General features: G+C 40.9%; 1 protein-coding gene across 6 annotated transcripts in view; it reads left to right on the top strand.

Annotated features, from left to right (window-relative positions):
* Window positions 1-19,801, top strand: part of TBC1D1 (TBC1 domain family member 1) — an 84,367-nt gene that overhangs the window by 52,455 nt on the left and 12,111 nt on the right. Inside the window, exons 10-16 of one of the 6 annotated variants that reach the window (XM_026037473.1) lie at window positions 432-682; window positions 2,333-2,461; window positions 4,247-4,366; window positions 5,516-5,655; window positions 15,368-15,553; window positions 16,129-16,290; window positions 19,081-19,239. In XM_026037473.1, the coding sequence (XP_025893258.1) occupies window positions 432-682; window positions 2,333-2,461; window positions 4,247-4,366; window positions 5,516-5,655; window positions 15,368-15,553; window positions 16,129-16,290; window positions 19,081-19,239 (1,147 nt within the window). Of the gene's footprint in view, window positions 1-431; window positions 722-2,332; window positions 2,462-4,246; window positions 4,367-5,515; window positions 5,656-10,539; window positions 11,161-15,367; window positions 15,554-16,128; window positions 16,291-19,080; window positions 19,240-19,801 lie in introns of those variants that run through there. The other 5 variants (XM_026037472.1, XM_026037474.1, XM_026037476.1 and 2 more) reach the window with 5 other exon arrangements.

The following is a 19,801-nucleotide window of genomic DNA, read 5'->3' as shown; positions in this document are numbered from 1 at the left end:
GGATCAAAATCCTTCACTCTAGTTTTCTAACCAGCCATTTAGAATTTGTACGGTAAAATCGTAGTGTTTTCTGGGATAGTAAGCACCCAGAACTCCAAATGCTTCCTTTTCATCACTCTACTCAAATCTGCCCAGTCTGTTCATTCCTGATTTCTTCTGAGCTGTTCTTAACATACTATAAAATACGGTTATTCTTGAAATTATTTTTGTGTATGTATTTTATTGCATTCTATACAATGGAGACTTTGTGATTTGTTGACACTCTTGATCAGCAGCAAAACCACAGGATCTCAATGCTTCCATCTCTGAGATAACATGATGAAAATGTCCATGTTGAAGCAGGGCTCTTTGGAGTGTGTGACATGGAACTGCAACCTCAAGAATTGATTTTTATCACCACATATTGATAACCATTTTTTTTGCGTTGCTAGGAACCACCTCCGTGTGAAAAAGAGAGAGAGAGGCTCCCTACCCTCCCTCCAGAAAACTCTGTCAAGAGCAGTGGCTCAGTGGGTGACCTCTCTGGTGACCAGGATAGTTGTCCCCTCGAGCTGGCTGCCAAGGTACCGCAGCAGAGCTTTCGGCGGCGAGCAAACACCTTGAGCCATTTGCCAACGGAAAGCCGGGAGTCTCTGGAGCCTGTTGAAAAGTCACCGTCTGTTCCGCAGAGGAAACTTATGAGGTATCACTCTGTGAGCACAGAGACTCCTCACAAGAGAAAGTAAGAGTCACTCAAAGCAGGCTGTGATTTGTGTTGTTGAGGACGTATTTGGGGGTGCTAATTTCATACCACCTATGTCCTCTTGGCGCGTAACAAATGCATCATAGTGGCGCAGACTCATTCTGTTTGAGATTTGTAGTGGAGTTTATCTCCAAAAGAGATAAAAATGAAACGTGCACTTCCATAGTAAATGTTACAAAAATAAGTGTAAGCACAATATAGGATTGCTCGTGAGGAATTAGACTATATATCTGAAAACAATGTTCAGTAATTTTTCTTATTTCATCTGCGAGCAGTATAATAAATTCTACATTTATGTACTCTGATTATGGAGAGAATTTGTGATGCTGATACCTTTGATTGGGAGAATTTGTGAAATATTTAAGATTAGACTTTTAAATAACATACAAATCTGACTTAAATTGCCTAATTTTTGACAGAGATGAGGCCAAGGAGCTTTTGTAGGTTTTAATCACAAAAACGATCTGCCTGGCTCCATGCAAATATTCTTCAAGCTACCCTCCTTTACATGGGACTTCTACAGCTCTAAAAATCTCCTCTTAATGGCCTTTTTCTTCCCTCCTTCTATCTGACTTTTTCCAGTTGCTGTGAAAACATTTGTGTGTGCAGACTTCTGTTTTACTGCCAAGCTGCTCATTTACACAAGTTAGACGGTAGGAAGCCTGTCTGTGTTGCAGCTCCTTTTTCCCCTGCAGGATGCAGGACACTAAGAGAATATGCCTAAAATAGGTGATGACAGACAATTTTAGTATTAAATAAGAAAATATAACCTGGGATGCCTTTTTATCCCTTCTTTGAACCTTTTTGATCCTTAAACATTAGGATGCATTTGCGGTGCAACTTAGAGCTTGTGTCTTTTTGGTGTGCTGCCCTTGTGAAAGACGTCCTGATGGTTGGGGCTGCTCGTTCAATCAGCTCTTGTTTTAATATAGAAGTGCAACTAGAAGTTAAGTATGGCTGTTGCTGCTTAGGTTTGATCATGTAATGTTCATTAAAACCTGAATGTGCCTGTCTTATGTAACTAGACCTAAAAAGAAATTGGTTATTCACCTCTCACAGTTAAAATACAGAACTGGGGGAAATGGAAAACTTTGAAGAAAATTCTACTTAAAGTTTCGGAAAATCACCTGAAGGATTGGCTTTGAACAAGTCAAGAACTAATGTTTTGGACAGCTTATCCTAATTCCTAAATTATTTCCAAAGTATGAAGAGGTTTGTTCTTTAAAAGGTATAACATCTCACAAAGGAAAAGCACACAAAGGGAGTGTTATTGATCTTACTGTGGGATTTAAATTTAGAAATACACTGAAGAGCCTTGCTGAAGCCTCTAAGTATATATCTTAAGTATGTATTTGGGATTTTTCTGGTTGTATTAGTGCTCAGCCTCTCAGTCTTAACTGAGAGACATAGGGAATAGTTCATTTGTATTGGCCAGATCACTTAAAGCAATTTCATTTCTCTCTCTCTCTCTCTTTTTTTTTTTTTCTCTCCTTTCTCTGTGTTTCTGTGTTTTGTTCTCTCTGTTACCTCAACTCCACTGGTTGGAATCCCACTCTACGGCTCGAACGCATCTCTGGGCGAATCTTAAAGCTCTTCCGGTCAACTTGCACCTTCTCCTACTCTAACTCGTCTTAATCCCTCCGCCTCTTCACCCAACTTCTTTAAATATCTAAGGCATAATGCAAGTGGAGAACCAAGTGGGCATTTTACACAAAAGAGGTGAGCTGGCCCCTGTCTATGGTTGGGGTAGGGGTCGTTTCACTCTGTCATAAATACAAAGCCGTGCAGTGTAAATAGTCACAGTAGGTGGTAGATTTGAGAAGGAGAGAGGGAAATTTCAACTTCTCTGCTACCAACTGTAGCGCTGCATCATGGAGTATTTATTGAAATTTGCTTTATTGAAGTGATATTCTTTCAGACATGACTTATCTTGAAATCAGTTGCTTTTGTTACGCAGCAGAGAGCAGCACTGATTAAGTTGTGCCAGGGGTTTAGTTGCCAGAACGTGTGATCACTTCTGAATCGCTCACTTCTGTTTCGTTCATGGTGACACCGGAGCACGTACGTGGGGGTTTGTCTGTGCTTGATGTTAAAGGCAAATTAACGGTGTTCATGGAGAAAGAAATATCTGGATGGTGGAGAGCAGATTCCAAAAGCAGCCCCTGTGTTTGTCTTGGTTACTTTACCAGTATTAGATGCTGTTTTTCTCTTAACTTATGTTTCTTGGAATGAAAATATATGGAGAGAAAATTCAGAAAAGGACATTAGTCCTTTGTTTCTCTGAAAGACTGAAACAGTGAGCTCCCTAAAGATTTTAGCCATGAAACCTTTCAAGTTGTATTTGCCAGAAATGCTAACAAACATCTTTATTTATTTATTTATTTATTTTAAATTTGATTTCAGCTCAAGTGTGTCATATAGCTTGGGGGAAGCAAGGGAATATGAATCTCCAGTATCCTCTGTTCGATACGGTGTATCGAACCTCAAAGCAACGGGACTTAGATGTTAAGCTGATAGGGCTATCAAATAAGTTACTGAGTTTAAATCGTTAAAATCAATCTATCTGGGTAATTGTAATTCTTTAAGAGAACTTCCCCATGATTGTAACTGAATTGCAATCCTATTGCAAGTGGAACCTGGTTTGGGGCACATGGTGCTGCAGCTTTGCTTTCCTCTCTTGTGACTAGCGATCATCCCCAAGTACTGCCCTGAGTCCCGTTCCTGTTTTCATTAGCAGGCAGGGCTACGTGCCATGCAGGTGTGTCCTTCTGGCTTATCCATCTTTATATAACACAGTTTGTAAGGCGCAAGTTCTCCTACCTTCATTCCATACAGAGACTTGAACCGAGTAGTTCCTATTTCCTTGCATTACCCTTATTCTGGGCGCTGGGAGCACAGAACAGAACCTGAAATTGTGTTGGACAGAAGAGCGTTACTGATATTTGATGAGGGCTTCTGTCTGCTGCATAAACAGAGCAACAATCTCAAATAATCAGGCAGAAAACTCAGCTTTTGTCTTAAAACCTCCAAGCATGTCTGAATAAAACCTTGTTAATGCTCCACAAATTGCAGTTTGCTGAGGTTTTATTTTTTTATTTGCCAGTGATCACCACAGTGTCAGCTTTTCTTGCCTTTTTTTTTTTCCTGAAACGTAGCCAGTTATTGAAACTCATACCTAATTAGATGCCGAACGATAAAGTTGGCATCAGTTCTTATAGGATTAAAGAAATTTGCTAGAAATATGCACTGGAAATTTGGGGGGATAGCAAAGGTTAATACATTTGCTGGAAATATGCTTATTTATTTTGGAACATTTTAGTTGGCCCAAATATGTATTTCAGAGTAGGATTTTGTTAATAGCTTTAGTTTAGACTTTGGATTCCTTGGTATTCATGCCTTTGAGAGTTAGCTGCTTTTTGTTTGAACTTACCATATATGTTATTTTTATTCTGTGCATTTATCCTTCCTCATTCTAAACTATGCTTTTCCCAACTGCACTCTCAGCATCTCCTACCGTACTGCCTTAAGGAGAAAGCTTCATTCTTCCTCCTCTGTGCCAAATTTCTTAAAATTTCTGGCTCCTGTAGATGAAAATAACACCTCTGACTTTAGGAGCACAACAAGGTAGGCTTCACTCCTTAAGCCTCAAGGTAAAAGTGTACTGTTCAAAGGTTTCCTTTGTTTGAAAGGTTTTGAGTGCTTTTTGTACTTGTGAAACACAATTTGTGCAACAGTTCACTTGCATGGATTCTGCATGTGATTGCTGTAAATACAATGGTGCTATCCCAGAATTTTTTTCCCACGCAGAAATCATTTATTTTGGTGTTGTGATCATGCAGCCTATGTAGTTCTGTGGTTAGTCCTGCCAAACAACTTTTTTAGTGGGGTTCAAGCCATGATTTGTCCAAAACAATGTCAGGATCCTCCAGTGGAAGGAGAGAATGATCCCTGGCTTGTAAAGAGCTGCTCCCAGTTGCTACCAGAGTAAAAATCCATTTATGCCTTTCAGCTTGCATGAAGACTCATAAACCCCTTAGGAGAGAGTTGGAATGAAGAAGTGAATTGAACTATATAAGGTGTAACAAGTGAAAGTTGTTACATTTTTACATTTTTGTTAAATTTTTAATCGACGACAGCATTGCTATTTATTATTTGATATTTTGGCAAAACAACTCTGTGTAGTAAATGGAATACATCAAAGGAGTAGTGTCCAAGGCTTCTGGAAACTGTTCCTTGGATTGTTGCTTGTTTCAGACTGACATGGGAGCATGGACGTTAAAAGATTTGCTCCAAGCTTGTATCTCTGAAGAAGGGTATTGCATATGTAGTTCACAGAAGGCTGGAAGTTTAATTTATGTTTATAAAGCGCCTTCATGTCTGCTGATAAAGGGCATCAACAGCCTTTTGTGTTTCTCCTATGAACAATTGCTAGATTTTATGGAGGGCAGTTAAATAGCTGAATGGTAAAAGTACCTTAGAGTGTGTAAGTATCTTTAATGCGTTGTGTGCTTGATGCATTGCTGCAAAAGCAAGCTGCAATTAAGCTAAAGCTTGAGACTGCATGAAGCTGTCAGCCACCGCTGCGGAGCCTGGGCGGCGGGAACGGCCTCGTGCTGCCCAGGAGCAGGGATCGGCGCCGAGCACGCCGAGCTGCGGCGGCGCGGGCACAGCGCGCTGCTCCCCTCGCGGGCGGGCCCGTGGGCAGCGCCTCCCCGGCACGGGCGGATTCGGGTGACCCGCACCTCAGCTCCGCTCTGTGTTCTGCAATTGCAGCGACTACGAGTCCAAGCAGAGCCAGGAGGCCGCTGGCGCCGGCAGCCCCGTGCGGACCCGGCGGCACTCGTGGAGGCAGCAGATATTCCTGCGAGTGGCGACGCCGCAGAAAGCCTGCGACTCCCCCGCGCGATACGAGGGTAAAGTGCTTGCTTTAAACTGAAAATAAATGTGGTAACGGAGGAGACCTCACAAATGTGCATTGCTTTCCCTAATGAGCGGGCTTGTTTGCCAGGTGCTCTTTTTGTATATTGCCTTTGCGCTTTCCCACCTTCTTTTGGGTCGTACCAAGCTCGTCAGCTCTTGCATTTTTATTTTTCAGCTTCATACATAACATAGATCTCAGTGTCTTAATTATCTAGCAAAGGAATAGCTTTCATACTTGCTGTGTAGTAAGTTCTTTGGGAGAAAAAAATGCATTTCCAAGTATTGGTATGGAGAAGGTGATGCTTCCATTTGATCTTCCTCGCTGTAAGATAGAACTAAGGCTTACTATGAAAATCCAGGCATCACACAAGATATTAATTTTCTTCTATGATCTTGTTTGAGTTGTATGTGGAAAAAAACAGAAAAAGAAAAAAAAAGCCCATCGAAGCTTTTCATTTGAGATTTAGTAGGGCTTGATAGCAGCAAGATACGATCTTAACAATCTACAGCTAGATAAGCAGAGTAGTTGGAGGAAAAAATGTGGCTAAAATGGAAAACAGGAAGTGTTTCCAATTGGAGGAGCAGTTTAGAAGAATAGACCTTTTACTCTACTTTTGTTCTTTTCCCCAGTGTGGGTATTCAGTTTGTGTGAGCAGAGGAAAGCCATCAGAAGACTTTCAACTACCCCTCATCACCCCATACCTCCCCTACAACTTTTAGATTTTTCTGTACAATTTTTTTCATCTCATTCTGCAAAATTTTGGGGAGCAATTATGTTCATTTCTGTAGTGTTTAGGAGATCTGTTGTACAGAGGATCTTGCATTGAGCTTACCACCATGGTTAACTTCTGTAATTCCAAAGAAAATGCAATCAATCATCAACACTTGTTGTTCCTTCTTTCTTCTCTCAGTGACCAGCTGTGTATGCAGTGGAGTTTCTTCTTTTGGTCAGAGGTTACATGTTGAGTTGCTTTTGCTGTATTTGTTTTCAAGGATTTCTTGCTGATACTTTTTTTAGAGGATATCTTTTGGAAGAATTTATGCTAACAGCTGATGTATGGCCAAAAGGCAAGTTTCAGCCAAGCTGGACAGCCAGAGCAGGTTTTAAAGACAATATGTTTTGTTAAGTCCTGTAAAACTAGGCAGTAAGAGAAGGAAACAAGGGAGCACTAATGATTTTCCCTTTTTTAATGCTGATTCTGCTGGGCAGTTTCCTCCCATTAAGTGCAATAGTCCACGCATCACTCCAGGGTGCTCCACAGGAGAGCCTTGAGGAAAAGAGCTTTGAGCTTTGCATAGTCTTGCTTTTTCTAATCTTTGTATTAATAATCCACCAGTCAGCCTGAGCTATTTACTGCATTGACCCAAGCAAATGAGGCTGCTCTGGGGGATGCCACTTCTTCAGGCTGCATTTAGTTAATGGACCCTTGTAAAATGTCAGGAATAACAGAGACATTTTTCAGCTTTATGTAGGCGGAAAGGTCTGGATTCTGGCATTTGTGAACCCCTTTGTATCAGCAGGAGGTGAGCTGCATCTCAGCAGGCATCATACTGGGTGCCCCTCCCTGTGTGGTAACGGGGCAGGATATGATGAAGTAGTTAGAGTAAACATGGAAAAACCCCACAAATAACTGAAACATAATTATGTCACTAAATATGTCATTTCTAATGTAGTATAGTTCAAATATCTAGGTTTATCCCATGAACTCCTTGTACCCCTCACTTCCTTGACTTGAAAGCTTTTGTATTCCTGGCTGGTTTGTTTTGCTTTGCGCTAGTGTTAGCATTTGGCAGAGTTACTCAGTCAACCAACCATACTTGGGAGGAGGGGAGAAAAAAAGCCTAAAAAGGCTTTGGGAGATGAACGGTTCAAAACTTTTTTTCCAGTACTTCCAGAAAAGCAATATTTATGGAAAGGTGTAGAGCGAGGAGAGCACTCCTCACACACACGGGATAGGGGCAGACTTGCAGCCGTAGGGGGTGTGGGGCACTGGGGGGCAGCAGTTCTCCTGCTGCAGGCTGAGGCATGATTTGCTTGTACCCAGTTTTTCAGTACTGTTTTTGAGAGGGAGGTAAGTGTTGGACCCCTCAATGTGGAGGGATGGAAAGAGCACCCATCACGGAGCTAGTGCACTGTGTTACCATCTGCTACAGTGCAGGACTGGATCGGAGCAGAGTGATCACGGAACCCCAGCGAGATCTGCCCTGCAGCGATAGGTTTATGTGCTTTTATTCTGCACTTACAGATAGGACAGTTTTCTCACAGTGACTATGAGGATTGCTCATAGCGGGAAATGCGTTTCGCAGGTTGTCAGGAGCTGCCAGCAGAGCAAAGGTGTGTGTCGGCTCTGAGGGTGTGTGCCTGTAGCTTGCTCACAGCAGTGGTGGGGCCCTGATGCCGCTTGCAGAGAGCCGCTTTGCTCTCTGCGTTGGTGTGTGGGGAGCAGGGGCTCAGCAGGAGCTAATGTGGGTTTTGGGAGCTGAGCCTGCCTCAGGTTGGGGAGTGCTCTGGGTCGGGGTACAGTGGTGGGGTTACACGCTGAGCAGAAACTCCTGCCTTGCAGGAGTGAGGTGTTCGATACTGCATAGCAGTACTCGAGAGCAAAAACCCTGGTGGAAAAAGGAACTTTAGCCTGAACAGTTACATAGTATTTGGCAATTTGCTTTGTAGAAAAATTGTCTTTCCAAAAGTTCAAGGAAATTTTTCTATAAAGAGGAAAAAAAACTTAATTGAAGTAGAAAGAGTTGGGTTTCATGCTCTGGCAGAGAGGGGTAGAGACTGTCAAATTGCAGCTGTTGAAGAGAAGGTTCTGGAGAGCTCTTGAGATTGGGAGAAATGGTTTTCTTGAAGCTAACTGTGGCTAGTAAATGTGTTTATTTGCTTTGTGGGGAGGGTTATGTCTCTTATGTTCAAAATATTTTAAGAATCACTAACAATACTGCAAACACTGTACGGCTGTTGCGTTAACTCTCGTCTTGGAGTGTTTGCGTGGTATAAACTGCTTCTGGTGCTTCCTCCAGTACTGTTGCATTGGTTCTTTTTTTGGCAATAAAATTATTATTAGCTATTAACTAATTTTATATATTTTGTAAAGGCGAGATTTCATAGAATCATAGAATGCTTATGGTTGGAAGGGGCCTCCAGAGGTCATGCAGTCCAACCCCCCCTGCACACACATCTATCCAGTTTATTAGAATTGACCAGTTAGTTCCATCCCTTTCAGAACATATATTCTTTCTTGATGCAGATGGAATCCTTTAGAACTAGAGTAGCATCTTTATGAATATTAACTAAAATGACCAATATCCACAACTTCCTTGAGTAACTTAAAATTCTTCCCTCAGTAGTATATGAAGGTTCTATCAGCATTTAAAAAAAAAGAAAGACAAAATGTTTGCTATTAAAAATAAAGATTAGTTCATAATCTTGATTGGAGCGTAGGAGCTCAGGTATATGCAGTACTGAGCATAATGTGTGACAGCTTCTGTGCCCATTAAAAAATGAGGACGTTAATTTCTGAAAACCTGATAACACTAGTAAAAGGAGTGAATTTTGAAGCAGCAGTTACTTTTGAGGAAGGTCTTCAAAAAAAATAAAAAATCAACCATTAGTCATCTCTAAGTGTTAGTTTTAACCACCTGTGCTAAAATACACACATTTTAAAGAATTCCTTATTGAGCTGTTGCCTTAAGTGATATGTGAAACTAGAAGAACTTGTTGCTTCTTGTGATTCCTTATCCAAAATTTTCTGTTAATGAAAGACTCCCAGTCATTTTACTGCATTTGGTGCTGGAGTCAAATGTTTAAGATATCTGCCTAAAGCAGTGTGATTAGTGTCTGTGTCCTTGCTTATTCAGGTCTGCAGCCCCATATCCATTTTGTGCCATGTATGAAAGAAGGTTTTGCACTGCCTCAAAGCAAGGTCTGGAGAGAGGTAAAGATGTGTGCGAGTCCTTTCCTTTGGGCAGTTTAATCACAAGACTCTCTCCCTTGTTTGCTAAACTGATTTTTTTTAATGTTTAAAATGCAGCAAAGCAAAACACTCTAGTGCAAAAAAGCTCAATGGAAATTCTTCTGTCCACATTTTCATTAAGTTTCTTGCTTGGCTTTTTAACCCTGAGGACACAATGTAACTTGAAACAGAAGGGCTTAGGGCAAAAGAAAACCATATTTACAGGTTCATGTGTAAATAGTTGCATAGGGATGTTAGTAACACTTTACTAGTCTAACATTGTGGTGGAGCCTCTTCCCTTCTAACTTCTTATAGAAATACAACGCGTGCTGCTTTTCTCTCTGCAAAGATAAATCTTGTAATCTGGTTTTTGGTATTTCAGATTAGTTGTTCTAAGTGCTACTTAGGAGTGAAACTGCCACCTGAGCTGGTGGGCGCAGGTAAATGGGTCTTGATGAGCTGCTCTGGTAGTTGCTCATCACCTTGCAGGGCTCTTAAAAGCCCCAGGTGGTGCTTTTTTTCTTCTCTGGTGAAGTTGCACTGTCTTTGGGAATACTTAGTTGGATCCATAGACTCCTAGTAGAGCATTGTGCAGAAAAAGAACATTTATGGATAGTCCAAATATGGACTTAAAATGCGAAATAGCCTGTATGTTGACAAGATATGTTCATACCTATTAAGGCATTTGCCTAATCTTGAATCTAAAGGAGTAAAGATACGCCTGCAAGCAGAGTTTTCTGTGGAAACTGCAGTGAAGGGACTTTCCTGCTCAGAATACTAGAAAGATGACAGGTCAAATATGGAAGAGGAGTAAACAAAAGCTGACAAGATCGGCAGATAAACAGGGAAGCAAAGTCTTTGCAGTCTGCACTGAAGTATTTAAATCTTCTTTAAGGGCACTTATTAGTCTCTCAAAAGTTTTGTACTTAAATTTAGTACTTAAAGTTTTAAGCTTTAAACTTAAAGTTTTGTACTTAAAAGTACTTAATTTTAACACACAGCTGTTTGATTCTGTGAAACGTGCACTCCTGGTTATGCTCATCTGAACTGCTCTACCTTGTTTTCTCTGCTGTCCTTCCAACCACTGATGCATAAGAATAAAGTGTTTTGCTGCTGCTTCACCATTTTTCTATTCCTTTCAGCTCAGCATATGGAAGCCAAACTGCATGCCTGACATTCACTCTGTCATATATTCATGAACAAGGGTTCGTGCTGTCTTACCAAATTCCTGGGTTTTGTCTTTGCTTTGAGACATTACCTGCCCATTCTGCTTCTCCCTGCCTCACCAGTCAAACATCTGATGCAACTCTGCAAACTTTAAGCAAGCCATCTGGGCAGTTAAACAGGTTCCTTTTGGTTTCTGTGCATCCTGCTGCATGCCAGCATGGTCATGGGAGGGAAGGCAGGTTATGCTTTATCAGAGTAGACTTTAGACTTTCTTTCAAATGTCCACAAGTGATAAGGGGAAAGAAAGAAAAAACAGAAAAGGAGCTGCCATTTGGAAGGTAAAACCAGACCCAGGACTCTTCCACGGACAAACTGGAGGTAGGGTTGATAATAATTTATTCTGCCAAATTGTGTAATCTTACTGTGGTTTTTTCATACCCTTAACCATTGTGAGTTAAATTGCTTTTAGTGAAAGCTGATCTTATCAGGTTAGCCAGTGACAGAAAAGCAATTTTCATCCCAAGTGGAAGAAAGACTATGCTCCTGAGTAGCTAGTGCTCTTCAGTGATACAACTGTTGCTTCAGCAAGTTTGACCATTGGAGGACTAATGTTTGTGCTTTGACAGCCTCTTTTTTTTTTTTTGGATGTGAGAAATCCATAAGCTGTCTTTATAGGTTATCTGGTATTTTCTAACTGAAGTGTGTACCTGTGCACACATGTACGCACAAAATCAGTATATGTATTTGAAGCTAGAAGAGATCAAGAAACCACTAATAAGGTGAGTAGGGTGAAGAGAAGAGGTTGTTTTCCCCAAGGTGTTTTGCTTCTTATATTGGGTGCTATAACAATGTACCAAGAAGCAAATAGACCACAGATAACACACAGTGGATAAAGATGTTCCTAAGGGGGTTGCTTTTGTAGCCATCCATTAACATCTGGTGACAGTTTTCATTAGTTCTATAAGGCAATTTAAATTAGTGCATGCAACGCACTAATAACTTTTCTGAAGGAGGGTGGGTTTTTTAAAGTTTCACATCTGTTGAAGTAAGTTAATCAGTCTGTCAACATAAGAAAAAGATATTCTGAACATTGCTGACAGTAGTGTTTGTGTGTGTGTGTGTTGGAAGAACAGTCAGATAGGAATAATTTCGCATTTAATTCTCAAATCGAGTTGAGAATTAATCAAGTGTATGCTCCTTCTCTAGCTGATGACATCTACATAAAGCTTTTTTGTGGTACAAATCTTTGTTCAGGGATGCCTTCTTATTTACTTGTAAAGAAGAAAAAATAAAAAAAAAAAAAAGAATGCTTCTGGTATTTTTAAAGGGTTCTAATATAGTATCTTCATGGTAGTGACATTTTTAATAACTGGCAGCATTTCTGAATCCATCTCTGTCAGTGTTTCATACTTTGCTTTGTGACAAGTGGTGATTGCCACCAGCCTGGCAAGTCCTTGCCATTTGCCTAATTGGTCATCATGTGAAGTTCATCATTCTCTGAAATGCGGTAGATATCTGGTGAATAATTATATTCAGAATGGAATTTGTGAAGATTTAAAATGTTCTTACTAGTTTGAGAAGTTTTGTTTTGTCTTTTTAGCCCTTGAGTGCAGATGCAGTTAAGTGCATACAACATGCAGATAAATGTTGAATCAGGAAGCAGGTGATGCTTGGACGCACCCCATTTGATACTTGGAGAGGAAAAGACTGACAGGGGCAAAACTTAAGGGAAGCAGAAGGGAAGAGCGGTGAACATTCCCATTCTTACTTGATGGACTCAGCTCATTTGTGCGAGTGCCTTTAAACATGCAAGGAAAGGGCAGCAGCTCCAGTGCCGGGGCTGTCCGTGTATAGGAGCTTTCTGAGCAGAATTTCACAGGGCGCAAACCTTGCAGTTCTGTTAGTTTGTAGGGAGGCAGGATGCAGTGTTCATGTGCATGCCTCCTTCAAAATCCTTATGCTGTCAGGCAGTGACGTGGGAAGCGGAGCCCTGGGCTCCTGTGCAGAACCATTTTTCAGGAGCACCTCTTGCTGGGAGCCCACTGAAGTAGCCTGCACAGGCGCCCTTGTCCGTGGTGGGGTGCCGTGGGGAACAGGTCGTGGGGAGCTGCTCTTTAAAGCATCAACCTGCTTGCACAACCGGGCAGCCTGTGCCCAGCCATTCTGTTGGGCTCCAGGAGGAATACTGTTGAGATGGATTTTCCTGTAGAATTTAATAGGAAGAGAAGGGTGGATTTGGGCATTGATTTTACATGTGGAGAAATTAGGGTTTTTTCCTGTAGAAGCAGTTTATAAATTATATTTACATTTATCAATATAAGTATATATTATTGTGCCTTCAGAATAGCTGAAAAATAACCATGCAGATATGGTATAAAATAACCATACAGTAATTGATAGGTAGAAATGGTCTTATTTTGTGTGTAGTTAAATTAAGTGGTACCACAACATGAATAACATAACTTACTGTTCCTACAAAAAGTCCTTGGTTTGCATGAGATATATTTATTGTTCACTTTCTTTTGTAATGTTTTCAGTCTTTTATGTGTCTTTGAATGCTTGACAAGAAGCGTATTCTATATAAGACCAACAGAAGCCCAAGAAAAGGGTAAAGCATCACTTGCTGTGACATTAAAAAGTAGAAGTGAGAGCAAACATGTCTTAGGTGTTTGTCTCTGTTTCTGAATATTTGCTGTACAAACTGGTTGTCATCCCATTGCATGGCCTTAGCTGGTGGGGTGTTTGTGCAGCTAAGGGCGTGTGTTTCCTTTGTCAAAGGCAGGTTAGGTTGCTTTTTTTCTTCTGTTTTTTAACTGTGTGGGTGCTGTATTTGATTGATGTGCAATCTGAAACATGCCACGTTTCAGCTGTAGCCTTATTTTCTATAATTTCTCAAATTTACCCATTCCTTTTTACTTCTCTTGAAGCTGTAGCCTTGATGGGTGCATGTATTTATCAGATTAGAGGAAAAATGGTTTGGACTTTGCTGCATACTTCAGACTCTTGTTCCAACAAGGGTTGTAGAGCTGCTTGAAACTGGTGTTTGGGAAAGCCGGCTGGTTTTGCTGCTTCCCAAACGGAGCGCATGCGAGGGGGGGAAGCGCCGGAGCGCTCCGTGTCTCGCAGAGGGTCTCCTGCGGGGCTTTTGGTCACCTTGACCTCTCCCTCCCTCACCAGCTTCTGAACTGAGCATCAGGCGGCTAGACTTGAGAATTGGGATTAGACCTGGAGCAGTCTCTTTTGACCGTCACTGTTCCCAGGATGACACCTGTGTGCGAGCCCTTTCCATCAGGCTTTTTCTTCCCCATCAAGTTGCAAGGATTTAATTCTCCGTGAGCCCCAAATGCCAAATCCCTCAGTGGCCAACATCTTCCCAAGGGCTCGGCAGAAGGGAGCTTTGCAGTCCTGCGGTGCCCTCTCGCCCTTCCCAGGATGTCCAGACAGGAAAGCCTGGATGAGGCGGCCTGGCCAGAGCGCGTTCGTGCTCCATCTGCCCTTGGAGAAGGGCCTGTGTGGCAGCCTGGTGGCTGCTCCTGAACTGGGGGAACATCAGGAAGGGGGAGAAGGCCCTGTTCCTGTGTGCAGAGGGTGTCAGGGCAGGGTGTTGTGTGGCATCGGCAGCTAGCCCTCACCTGGCCTGGGTGCGTTACTGGAACAAACGTAAGGAAACGGACACTAGCTCCCTGTTTATTACTTGACAGATGGGATTTTCAGGAGATGTGTTAGCCTTAGGTTTTTATCTCATATACATAATTGCTGATTATGGATTGATTTTAGGGAAAATCAGCATAGATTCTAATCTAGACAGAGCTCACTGCAGGATGACTCCTGTGTGATGCATATATGTATATATGCAGTTAATATATATGTGTGTGTGTGTATGAATGCTTATATATACACATATTTAGTGTAAAATACATATTTACATGTATACATGCACACACATAAGGGAATGTTATAACATTTGGATTTTTTAAATAATAACTTGTAATCTGAGGACATAGAAGAATGTCAGAGTTTCAATATCAGAATTGAAATTGGCTTGGCCAAAGAGAAGACGTACTGGCAGGATGTTTATTGGACACAATTCTAAGGGGAGACTCTGAGTATACAAGAATATACAAGGTTAACTTGTTCACAAGACAGGTGTCTGTCCGGTTAAGCATAAGATGGCTAGGTCTGAATTTCAAAATAAAAACACTGGATAACTTAGTTTTGTTCTGAATGAAATGTAAGCTTTTGGAAGAAATCTTGAAGAGCAGTAGTAGCCCACATTTAGGTTTCAATATTCACATTTTGCATGGAAGAAAAAATATTCGAGTAATGTATGTGTGTGCTATAAAAATACAAATATTTGCAGTAAACTCGTGCTGAAATGTGACTCAACACTGTTCTCCTTGCTTGTAGAAGGTCTTTATGTTTGAAAGGCACATACAAGCCTTGGGACCACTCAGGTTTTTACAGTAGGGAGGTTGGGTGGATACTTTATTTTTAATATATGCACCTGTCAATTGATCTTAGAAAGCATGTCCATTTAACTAGTCATGAATTTTAAATGGTTCACAACAGCATCTGTCTTCTAAAGATTACTCTGAGTTGGGAGAGCTTCCACCCAGATCTCCACTAGAACCAGTGTGTGAAGATGGCCCTTTTGGGCCTGTGAAGGAAGAAAGGCAGCGAACACCTCGGGAGCTCCGGGAGCTGTGGAAGAAAGCCATTATTCAGCAGATACTGCTGCTCAGGATGGAGAAGGAAAATCAGAAGTTACAAGGTTGGTGGAGTTCTTGATTGCATGTTACTGCAAAACAAATTCAGTTTTGGGATTTGCTGTAGGACCTTTGCAGTGAATAAGTCTCAGCATGGCTCTTTCTAAAACATATAGATAAGTAAGTTCAGTAGCATCTGGGTCAACTCTCCTTATTGTAAGCAATGATTTACAGTGTTTGTTTTTGATTAGCATTGCGTTGTTTTTTTTTTCTCCCCCTCTGGTGGTTTGCTGTGGGTTTTTGTTTTTGTCTGGTGCCTGGAAGTGCCGATAAGGAACTCAGCATTATCATCTTGCATGAAGTTCTTTTTACATTGTCATCTGTAAGTCAGTGCTTAAGATCACTAACAATGACAGATCACAGCAATGGTCTGTTCAGCGAGTGCTGAAGTTGCACTGAAGTTCTCAAGGAGCTGGCTGTAGGCTTCAGTCTAAGGCTGCCAACTATAGTCTAAAAACTATATAAGAAAGGTCTGTAATGACTTGCATTAGGGTAGAATAATGCTTTCTAAGTCATAAATGAATCCATTTTATAAATATTAAACAATATTAACTGGTGCATTCATGATACCATTTCCTAGCCTCAGAAAACAATTTGCAGAACAGACGTCTGAAACTTGACTATGAAGAAATCACACCATGCTTAAAAGATGTAACTTTGATTTGGGAAAAAATGTTGAGTACACCTGGAAGGTCAAAGATTAAATTTGATGTGGAAAAAATACATTCTGCTGTTGGGCAAGGTAAGCATAGCTTGTTATTTTGAGATGTTGAAATACATGTATGTTTTATTAGAAAAGGAAGCAGGTGATTTCTTAATCACTCCTTGTTGACCATTTTATTACTAGAGATGTTTCTCAACTTGCTAACTGAGGAAGTAAAATCATAAAGATCATAAATGATTACACATGTTGAAGTCACATTCCCTTTCATAAGAAGCTAATGTCATCTTTGAATGAAATTGCATAGAGAACCGAAGAGCGGGTCTACGCTGTTATCTGTATATTCTGTTCTAGCTTGCTTAGTGCCTGTATCCATGTCTACTGTTTGTATATACATTTGTAGAACCACCTTTTTCTGAAGGGAGCAAAGCATGTACTTACAAATACCACTGACAGCCCCACTCTTGTGAGGAAGACTGACCAGCTTTTCTCCCCACTGCATTATAAGTAACTTAACCTGAAGATGTTTTCTAATTTTTCTGAGAAATTATTACTGTAAGTTACTTGTGCCATGGCAGGATTCAAAGTTCTCATACCAAAATATCTGTTGGATGTAGCAAGTAGCAAAGGTGGCCATTCCAAGGAGATTTTCTAGCTTTATGCAAAGCGAATGTGTAAGGGAAGAAGCAAGAATTCACAACCAGCAATTATCTACTGTTTTAAATAACGAGCCTGCCTGTAGTTTATCATCCAAGTAAGTTGCCCTGGTTGACCATTTCTGATGACTAGACAGGTCTAGATTTCCTAACAGTACCAGGTGACCTAAGCACAGGTGTCTGCAAGAGAGGGAAAAGTTTGAACATGAGGAAAACTGCTTTTTTGCTGATAGTCTGGTGGTGCTGGCCTGCTTTGGGGTTCAAAATATAAGTTAAAGGACTTGGAGTAACACCAAAATTCCTCACTAATGAATTGCTAATAATAAACAAAAGTAGCCAGTGATTAGGGGAATATTTCATAGCTCTTGATGTTATGAATAGGCCTCTATAGAGACTGATTGTGGCAAACCAGAATTCTTAGAGTGAAGTGGTGCCAAATTTCATAGCTACAGAAATGAAAAATGTATTTAAATTAATTTCCATAGATTCTAAATTGGGAAGAAAACCAGAAAAATAAGCAAGGCAAAATTGCAAGAAATGTATATTTTTATATAAGAAATAGTAAACTAAATATTCTTATTGCACACGCAATGCAGCATACACAGATGAAGTTCATATGGGACCATTTCCCCTAAAAAGACTTGGGTTCATAGATTTGCAGCTATAAATATGCATTATTAAGCAAATTTTACCCTACACTGCACATGGAACCTCACAGAAACTAAAGGAATTTTAGAAATGTAACTGAAGACAAGAACCTGGGTCATTTGGTGGCTAAAGCAGCTCTTTGTCTCCTGGTTTCATGTTGGAGACTTTTCAGTAATCAAGTTTAAGCTGCCTGAAGTAATTTGCAGACACATTCTCTAGATACACTTGTGGTTTGGACTGAAGTATCAAACATTTCTGCTAACATTTGATTTTAAAGCAGTTGTCTGTAAATTATGATAGGCTAGTAAAAATAGAGATAAATTTTAGAAATAGATTAATATGCTTTTGTACTTACATAGGATGGCAAAATTGTCCATCTAAGTTGTATGCTTGAATTGATTTTTGTTTCCTTTATTATTGTAGTTATCCATATGTTAAATACTAAAAAAACAACTCTTCCAAAAGGACATTAAGTCATAAATTCCTTCAGATGCTGATATCTGATTCTATTGAATTGGTGACTAGACAGAACTTTGTTATAAATTAGCGTATTGATATTTTTATGTAGTTGATACATTATTATGCCAATTATAAGATAATTATACGTTATGCTGAAGGCAGTATGTTTGTAATAATAAGCTTTTCTTTATGTGAAACTCCACAGAGTTTCATGTATAGATACAAATGAAGGCTCCCCATGCATATGTGAAGTAGTTAAGTAGCTTCATCCCTTTTTAAAGAGAATTCAAACTGTTTTCAAGTGTTCCAAGTGTTTTAAACATGTGCCAGTCCTTCAGCAAGCCAGCAACAACAAGTAGCTGCGTTTGATACACTCCCTGGATCATACCTCATCCCTGCTTATACTGCTGATGCACCACATCCCAGCTTGCTAAGATTTACTTCCAGTAACAGTCACTGTGCTGTATGTGCAGTTGTTGTGTTGCAGTGCTTTATTATGTATTTTGGAATGGGAATATGGAAGAAAAGCCTTTCAGAGACAAGTATTGCAGTTCTACTGTCTTCTTGCAAGCTGCTGGAGTAGATGTGAAGTGCTAACCTTACATTTTGGGCAGCTCACCTCTCAAGAGGGGTGGCCTTTTTTCAGTGGTGGACAGTGATAGGACTAGAGGAAATGGCTTCAAACTGAAGCATCGGAAGTTCCACAGGAACTTAAGGAAGCATTTCTTCACTGTGAGGGTGACAAAGCACTGGAACCTCTTTAAAGATCTTTGGGGATCTTTAAAACCCGCTTGGCTGCAGCCCTGTGCCCCGTGCTCTAGGTGACCCTGCGTGAGCAGGGGGGTTGGACTCGATGACCTCTGAGGTCCCTTCCAACCTTGGGCATTCTATGATTCTATGAAATCTCCTGTTAAAATGCTCACATCTTTCACTGTTGGAAAAGAGTACAAGCAGTGTGGTTTGATCTGCCTCTGTAGTATTGGAGGTCCGTATCATCCCTATCTGTTAGGCAGTTCTTCAGCTTCCTCAATCTTATTGCCTCGGATTGTAGCTGGATCCTTGGTGTGAGCGGGAATTACTGTTTTAATGACTCTGCCTTCTCTCTCAGGCATACCTCGTCACCACCGTGGAGAGATTTGGAAGTTTTTGGCAGAGCAATACCATCTTAAACACCAGTTTCCATGCAAACAACCCCCAAAGGACACTCCGTATAAAGAGCTCCTGAAACAACTGACTTCCCAGCAACATGCAATACTTATTGACCTAGGTAAGTAAATCAGCATTCTGAGATTAAAATAAGAGGCACGCAGTTTTGTGCTGGATTAGGGAGCTGAACCAGTTCAGAGAATGCTCTGTGCTCCAGAACTGGCGAGGGGCAGAATGACCTTGTGGGGAGCAGGAAGCCCAGGGTCCAAGTTTAGCAGCTTATGTAGCAGGTGGAGGCCCGCGGGCTCAGGAAGCTGCTCCTGTGTCTGCCTGCTTCCACACACAGACACTTTCCCGTCTCAGCCATGTGCTCTGCTTGTAGGAACAAATGACTGCAAGTGTTGGCAAATCGGGAATTGTGTGTGGCTGTTTTATTGCAGAATGTCATTTAGGGAGGTGTACTTGCTAGCTCCTTAGCTTGGGGAAGGACTTGGGACCTATTTTTTCAGTAAGGTAAAGTAGGAAGCTGAAGAAACAGTGTGTTGCTGTGCAGTAGCAGACAGTGTAATTGCTAGAAGACAGCCAGGAGGAATTTGCATGTTTTGGCTTGTGTTGCTGCAGGCTATCAGAAGTGCTTACCTTAAATATATCTTTAAGGATCTTTCTGAAAGCATCTCAGACGT

The sequence above is a fragment of the Nothoprocta perdicaria genome, unplaced genomic scaffold, assembly GCF_003342845.1.
Source record: "Nothoprocta perdicaria isolate Ctin4 unplaced genomic scaffold, notPer1 scaffold_2, whole genome shotgun sequence".
In the NCBI taxonomy this organism is placed as follows: Eukaryota; Metazoa; Chordata; class Aves; order Tinamiformes; family Tinamidae; genus Nothoprocta; species Nothoprocta perdicaria.
Note: the sequence above shows the minus strand (reverse complement) of the source record. Positions and strands in the feature narration are given on the sequence as shown.